Below are 7,037 nucleotides of genomic sequence, written 5' to 3'. Positions count from 1 at the left end.
TGATGCAAAGAAACCCTAGATTCAAGCAATCTATCAAATACACGAAATGGGAAAGGACTTTGTACCTCCAGAAGCAAGTCTCGGGTTGAACAACACAGATCCAAGCTCCACAATCGATCTAGCTTGAGCTTTCCCACTCCTTCTTGCAAGAACACACCAAAAAGGATGATGAATTAGCCCTTCTCTTGTTCTCTAAGCTCTATTTGCTCTTTAGGGTTTCTCAGAGGTGCAAGTGGCCGCAAAGGAGGCCATAAGGACCTTTAAATAGGTCCCAAACCCGAGAAATTAGGGTTTCTCTGCCTAACACCTACTCGGCGAGTCCCTTCTCTGACTCGTCGAGTCGATTCATTAAGTCCACGGGGAAAAACACGACTCGACTCGGCGAGTTGGGCCCTCAACTCTTCGAGTCTCCCATTGAATCTCAAGATTAACTCATATGATAATATTCCTAAAAATCCGAATGTTACACTTAGGCTCCATAGGTTAACCTCCATGGACCATCCATGGATTATCTCAATGGTTTGGCCCATCCTATGTAATTATGGATCATTAGCCCACATTATAAGAATGATTGATTTACCCAATCAAACCCCACATATTTAATTAGTCTTTTTTTTATCACAAAATTAATTGCAAACTAATTCTTGACCAATACTAATTAAATAATATGATTTCTCCATTAATATATTATACTTATAATATATTAATAAATCACAAATAGCCTTATTCCCAAAAGTCCATCCTATCAAATTGCACTGATGAAGGCAACCCAAAAGAACCATGCTACAACCAGGTCAAGTACATCCCAGTTATAGTTATGGGTTTAGACACCAAATCCAACACAAATGATTAACTCCTCAAACTAACCCAAAAGGGACCAAAAGCATAAAAGCTATGACATGAAGAGATCTAAACATACAAGGATCAAGCATAGGACTTTATACCTAAAAAGTCACCAAAAGATAGAGCTAAATCTGGATCTCTAAGCTTTCTTCCAATAAATGAGTCTTCCACTTCTTCTTCTTTCACTTCAAGGAGCATAAACCACCAAAAATCAAGATCAAGGCTCAAGAACACTCAAAGAGGCTATTTAGGTTCGAAATTAGGGTTTAGGGCAATGGAGGCTGATGAAGAGGCTAACACTAGGGACTTAAGGAGCTTATATGGGTTGCAACACCCCAAATTAGGGTTTCATTAAAATGTACGTACGCCACGCGTACATAAGTGCAGCCCCATGTACGTGCCCGAAGGTGTGATCAATCCTCGTATTAGTACGCTAAGCGTGCTCACATAGTATGCCCTACGTACTAGCTTTTCAGCTAGTACGCTAAGCGTACCCTGTGGTATGCCCTGTGTATGAACAATAAGGGTTAGAAAGTGAAATACTCAAAAGTAGAAAGGTTGAAGAGAATATACCAAATTTCAAGTGTTACACAATCTCTTTCCCACTTCCCCACTTCAATCTCCCGACATCACATTTTCTCGACCATGTATTAGTTTTTCTTTTGAAAGCTTTCACCATCACTCACTTTATTCATTTTGTTTGTTGTTATGTGTGGAATTTTCATAACACTTGTTCTTTTATTTTTCTACAAAGATGATTTTGTGTTTCTCCACTCGCTCTTTTCCTCTCATCGACAAGGGTTCTCGATATTTGTCTCCAACCTATCTCCACCACAACTTCCTTTCTCATTTTTTAGACACCTCGTGATTTCAGGTACGCCTTCATCTGATTATTTTGAACTGGATCAAGATAGAAGCTTCGCCGTTTCTTATTTCCCATTTCGGGACATGTTGGATATCTGCAAATATATTAACCATTAAGCTTATGTTGGCTCTCTCTGTTATTTTTAAATATCTTTATCGTTTTATAAAAATGACATGATTACCCTTTACTTGCAGGAAGAGGTAGAATAGATGAGAGGTAGCTGAGCACAACGATCATGAAGCTACAGATTTGGGCCCTTGTTCTTTGTTTGGCTTTGAGTGTTTTGATGGAAACTTGACAAAATTGGTTTATATTTAGGCGGGGTTTCTTCACCTAAAATGTTATGTTTCTAGACCACATCAACGTAAGTTCACATTCATGTATCAATTATAATTTTTCTTAATAGACAGGAATGGTTCCAAACATAGTGACAAACCGAAAAATACAGTAACACACATACAATAACCTTAAAAATAGATGAACTTTTTACTCAAAATAGCAATGTACTTTTAAAGTACATTTCTTAATCGGCAGGAATGCTTCCAAACAAATACATATAATCTGTTGACAAACTAAATGGGAATGAAGGAACAATAAAAAAAAGATTAAGTTATAATTTGTTTGGCTTTGAGTGTTTTGATGGAAAACTTGACATAATTGGCTTATATTTAGGCGGGGTTTCTTCACCTAAAATGTTATGTTTCTAGACCACATCAACGTAAGTTCACATTCACGTATAAATTATAGTTTTGCTTAATAGACAGGAATGGTTCCGAACACAGAGACAAACTGAAAAATACAGTAACACACATACAATAACCTAAAAAATAGATGAACTTTTACTCAAAATAGCAATGTATTTTTAAAGTATATATTTTAATCGGCAGGAATGCTTCCAATTTCCAAACACATACATATAATCTATTGACAAATTAAATAGGAATGAAGGAACAATAAAAAAGATTAAGATATAACATTTTAATGGATTATGTATTGATTAAACCATGTGTTCAGATGCAAAAGTACGTAACTTTTTTTTACATACTTTGATTCATGCATGCGACAAAAGAAATCAAATAAAAGAAGACTATGACAGAAATAAGAACAACAAAAAGGAACAGTGTGACAGAAATAAGAACAATGAAGATTTGAACAATCAAAAACCTTATGTTTTTCATAATTTTGATCACCAAAAAAAGCGTGAGACTATAGTGGGAGGTTCGAATTATATTTCTGGCATGAGGATGATATTTATAAGCTTTAAAAATATGAGACTTGGTATCACAAAATCAGTGAAGATTTATTCAAAAAAAAAAAAAAAAAAAAGAGGGATCGTGTGCTGATTATTAGGGAGAATGATATTTATAGTTTGCTGATATATGGCATTAACATACCCATTTAAATGGTATTTCAAATAAAATAACTTAAAATTGGTATGAAATCAATGTTATTCCTTTAAATAAGTTATTGATTGGTATAGTTAAAATGTCATTATTGGGTAGATTATTTGAGATATATAATTTAAAACACAATCCTACCTAATAAATGAAAATACTTTTGCGACTTGTCATATTCTTTTTCATTTTGACACATGTTATTTTTTAGAATTTTTAAAATTGTTATTTTTCACTTGTTATTTTTTTAGGAATTTCTATTTTCTTAAAATAAATTTCCAAAAAATTCTAATGGGCTATATATATATATATATATATATATATATATATATATATATATATATATATATATATATATATCATTCTATTAATTTGATAATAAATTCTTATAAATGCTCCAAAAGATTACATTTTGTTATGGAAAACATTATTTTATAAAATATTTAATGTTTATGTATTCATATTAAATTTTTATTTTTTAAAAAAAACTCATATAATACACGGGTTTCACATCTAATCCTCCCTAATAAATGAAGATAAATTTTGCCACTTGTCAATCTTTTATTAATTTTGACACTTGTCATTTTGTAGTATTTTTAGAATAAATAATATCCACATGTCATTTTATGGATTTTTTCAAATTTTAAAATTAAAAAATCATATAATACTTATACTTATATATGTAAAGTATTTATTGTAATAAATGTGACAATAAATTGCAATGAATATGTTTTTCCTTCTTTTATTATTTCGAAATTTTATTTTCAAAAATATTTAATTTTACACTTTAATATTTAATATTTTTTATAATCAACCCGTGTATTCACGGGGTTAACACCTAGTTTATATGAATTTCAATTATCAACGGTATGATACAAAAGCAGAGGAGCTCCAAAAAAAATGCCACATGGCATAAGCCACTACAAAAAAGTGACACGTAGCATAACAACTATACTTTTATTAACAGAGGTAGAGGTAGACAATTCGACATCTTAATTGAAACATGGACCCGAAACTGCTGATGCCAACACCAGTTAAGGGTCCCATAGGAATGACTATACATCAAGAGATGGTAATATAAAGGCCCAAGAATGTAAGAAGCCCACGTTTGAATTCTTCAGCACTGGTACTATTGCTACAACAGAGAATATACATTCAATCCCACTACCAATGTTTTGAATGATTTATTACCAAAATAAACGGAGATGACACCACCAAATTATTTTATAATAAACCCACATGGTGCTTAATAGATCCGTTTTACGTTTGGTGTCAAAAATCCTTGAACAACTTTAGTTAATTATATAAGGAGCATAAGACGTAGGAATCAAATGCAAGTGAATCTTTTTTGCTGCTAGTAATCCATCGGTCTCCGCCATATCAACATCATTAGGGTTTAATCCATCAGGGAGTTCCCAGTTGAAATAGTATAGCATTTGAGCAAGAAAAAACTCGACTGTTGTCAACCCAAAATTCATTCCTGGGCACATTCTTCTCCCAGATCCAAATGGGATAAACTGATAATTAGTTCCCATAAAATCAACCGAAGTATTTTCAAATCTTTCTGGCTTGAAGCTTTCAGAATCATCCCAGTATTCAGGATCAGTAGAGCATGCCCATGCATTGATGATCAGTTGAAATAGCTAATACTTCACTTGTGACATATCGGCTATAGACGGATATAACTGGATAAAGAGATACGAATAAAGAGAACTTTCTGTCGATCATTGCTATGGACCTAGTTATGTGCAAATCGACAAAAGAACTTTATAGTCATTGTATACTAATTGAAATCTAGTGTACAATAAAAGATAACTACTATTAGGTTGTGACTTGTGAGTGTTACAATAAAAATAATATTCTAATGTGTATATAGAAAAGTAAAATTCAACTAGCCGATGACATACTAATGATAATACAATAATATTTTTTGCACAAAATATAAAGTATAACTATTGTTGGTTGGTAGCACTCGATACATAAAAAGTTCATTGAAATTTTTTGTATAATTTTGTTGTTTCCCTTTATTTTCATAAAAAATCATAATATACTTGATCTTTACAATGCAATGGCTTAGCTAGGGACCGATATATTAAAAAACAAACAACCTTTTATGATGTGTGCATAAAATAACGGTGATACGACATACGCACTCATGTTAAAGCATCATAGTACCATCAAAAGCCCCATCCAATAATTGCATTCTCAATTCAAAACAATAATGACATAACAGATTGTATCAAGGTGAAAAAGGGAAAATATCAGCACTACAGTTTACTCTACCTATGTATTCATTTAATTAAAAAAAAAATCAGAAAATTGAAAAAGTAAGTTTAGGTATAACAATGGTACACGAGAGAGCATATTGATAGATGATGAACTTACCACAAATATTGCTTTAATATTGTTATTCGTGATGGGGAACTCAAGACCTCCTTCCTCCTTGATTCTAAGAAGAACATCAAGAAGATCTTCCTCCTGTTCCCCTCCATCTCTCTTTCTACTATCATGCTCCTCAAAGATGTCATTGAAGATTTTGTCGAGAGTTTTGTGCATCTTCGTTAACGTTGATCTCAATCCAGAAACCACGTAAAGAAACTTAAAATCTGGAAACAAATCCGCAACATAAAACCGACTATTTACTCTTCCAAACTCATCTAGGAACTCTAGGAGGGCATCCTGGTGTTTACAGTTTCTTCCGAAGGAAGCTTTGCAGACAACATTATTCACTAATTCCGTGATGGTTTTGTGTATGTTTATCGGTTTCCCTGAAGATATTCGGAGAAAGTTCATGAAACCACAAAGTTCTTGCTCTCTGATTAGACCAAACGATTGAACTTTTTTGGCACTAAGAAGTTCCAAGGAGGCGATCTTTTTCATTTGTCTCCAATACTCACCATATGGAGCGAGGGCTATATCGGTGTTCCTATACAGTACAAGCTCACTTCCAAAAGTCTTCGGACGATCTGCGAGGGCAACATCATGAGTTTTAAGTACCTCTTTTGCTATTCGGGGTGATGAAACGATGACTGCTGAAATTTGGCCAAGTTGGATATGCATGATGGGGCCATGTTTTCGTGCTAAGTCTCGAAATGCACGATGTGGGAGTAGTCCCGCTAGCTGGTGAATGTTTCCTATCAGAGGTAGCTTTCGTGGCCCTGGTGGCAGGTTTAATGATTTTGCTCCGTTGGTTCTCTTGTTGAGCACAAAGTAAAGGAAGAGGATGACACAGGAAACAGTTAAAGATAAGGCTATTTTGGTGTACATTGTTTCAGCCTTGCAGTAGGTAAAATAAAGGTCCTCTAAATATGTTCACATGTTTATGGGGCTCATATATATGCCAATTTTTATAATATATTTTTCAAGAAATAATCTAAATTTTGTTAAATTTTACTTTATGACATCCGTGGTGCCCCCAACGTAAGGTAAAAAGTATATATATATATATATATATATATATATATATATATATATATATATATATATATATATATATATATATATATATATATATATATATATATATATATATATATATATATATATATATATATATATATATATATATATATATATATATATATATATATATATATATATATATATATATATATATATATATATTAGTTTATAACCTGTGGGAACCTCAGTTATAAAATTAATTAAAATTTCTTGTAAAATTAAAAATTGTTAATAAATTATTTTAAATAAATTATTAATTAAGAGATATTTTTTATTAGATTTATATATATATATATATATATAAATCTAACATTTTTTCTTCAATCTTATGCATTTGAAACTCCCATTCTTTTTTTCTTTCACCACATTCATTTGAAACTCCCATGACTTTTCAATTTCTTTATAATAATTATTATAATTTGGTAATTAGATTAAATAAATATCAAATCTAAAGTGTATTCATATATAAACTA

At 31.8% G+C, this 7,037-nt stretch overlaps 1 protein-coding gene across 1 annotated transcript; it reads right to left on the bottom strand.

The window, feature by feature from the left end:
* Positions 1-4,056: 4,056 nt before the first annotated feature.
* On the bottom strand, positions 4,057-6,412 carry LOC111917382 (cytochrome P450 Tp9025). Its single transcript, XM_023913075.3, has 2 exons — positions 5,488-6,412; positions 4,057-4,840 (listed from the first exon to the last, which is right to left on the bottom strand). Exons 1-2 carry the CDS (start codon positions 6,367-6,369, stop codon positions 4,772-4,774), a joined length of 951 nt encoding a protein of 316 aa, XP_023768843.1. The 5' UTR covers positions 6,370-6,412; the 3' UTR covers positions 4,057-4,771.
* Between the last annotated feature and the right edge of the window lie 625 nt (positions 6,413-7,037).

Source organism: Lactuca sativa, chromosome 1 (genome assembly GCF_002870075.4).
Source record: "Lactuca sativa cultivar Salinas chromosome 1, Lsat_Salinas_v11, whole genome shotgun sequence".
Lineage (NCBI taxonomy): Eukaryota > Viridiplantae > Streptophyta > Magnoliopsida > Asterales > Asteraceae > Lactuca > Lactuca sativa.
The sequence above is the reverse complement of the archived record's forward strand: the minus strand, read 5'-3'. Positions and strand labels throughout refer to the sequence as shown.